This window comes from Echinops telfairi, unplaced genomic scaffold (assembly GCF_000313985.2).
Source record: "Echinops telfairi isolate 266 unplaced genomic scaffold, ASM31398v2 ScPeMD7_23;HRSCAF=83, whole genome shotgun sequence".
Classification (NCBI taxonomy): domain Eukaryota; kingdom Metazoa; phylum Chordata; class Mammalia; order Afrosoricida; family Tenrecidae; genus Echinops; species Echinops telfairi.
The window spans coordinates 89,401,245-89,402,272 of record NW_022103920.1 but is presented as its reverse complement, the minus strand read 5'-3'; the positions used below and the strand labels follow the sequence as shown (position 1 = coordinate 89,402,272).

Sequence of the window (1,028 nt, the reverse complement as noted above, 5' to 3'; positions counted from 1 at the left end):
GCCCCACCTTCCGCTAAATGTGTGTGGAGAGCCAGAGTGTCTGCCTCACCTGATAACCTGTCAGAGGGGCCCTTACTTGTTCACAAGTCTGCCCACGATCTTCCCTTTCCTAATGCTCTTACTGTCCCTCTTTGTAGGCACAAAGCGGCGTACTCACGGCTCCCCGGCCCCAAGCACTAACTCTTCCAGTCGACTGACTTTGCCAGGTGGGTAGACAGCTTCGAGCCATGAAAAGTAACTGTAGGTAACAGAAGGGATTGGTGTTTTGGGAACTGAATTGATGGATGGGTGAACTGAGAACCTGGTTCCTTATTTGTCTGGTTGATGCATGTGACCAAACTCTGTCTCTGTCCTCCTAACACAAGCTCACAGCATGGGCATCATACACCCATAGTTGGTCCTTAACCCACGCAGTCTCTCACAGTGGGAAGAATACAGTCTTGCTCTTCTAGATCTAGCACCTTGAAGCTCATCTGATGGCATGTGTTAGAAGTATTTCTTTGAAAAGTAGATGGTATAGGGGAAGTGGGGTGAGCCTTTAGTGAGAGAGATCTTGTTTCAAATCCCAGCTTCACCTTGTTCAAATTGTGTGAGTTCAGCTTCATGGAACTCCCATTTTCTCCTCTGTCTGGTGATGGTTAAAAATAGCAGGGTGATCGGAGTGGAGACCCAAAGCCCATCTGTAGACAATTGAACATCCCCTCATAGTAGGGTCATAAAGAAAGGCACAAGCCAGCCAGAGTGCAGTATAGTGCTGACAAAATACACAACATTCCTTTAGTTCTTTAATGCTTCCAACCCCCGCCACTATCATGACCCCAGTTCTACCTTACAAATCCAGCTATACCAGAGCATGTACACGTGTACAGATAAGAGCCCTTGACACTCGGAATCCAGGACAGATAAAACTCCTGCGGACCGGTAATGGGAGTAGCAATACCATGAGCAGAGGGAGAAATAGGGGGATAAGGGGAAGAAAGGGGGAACCTATCACAGTGACCGATGTGTAATACCTCCCCCCACCCCAC

The 1,028-nt window shown here is 48.2% G+C and overlaps 1 protein-coding gene across 4 annotated transcripts in view; it reads left to right on the top strand.

The window, feature by feature from the left end:
- Positions 1–1,028, top strand: part of PDE1C (phosphodiesterase 1C) — a 329,943-nt gene that overhangs the window by 311,509 nt on the left and 17,406 nt on the right. For all 4 annotated transcript variants that reach the window (XR_006679955.1, XM_004702764.3, XM_045288741.1 and 1 more), the window contains exon 17: positions 138–206. Coding sequence is in view for 3 of the 4 variants with exons in the window: in XM_004702764.3 (XP_004702821.1) it covers positions 138–206 (69 nt within the window). In the remaining variant the exon portion in view is untranslated. The remainder of the gene's footprint in view (positions 1–137; positions 207–1,028) is intronic.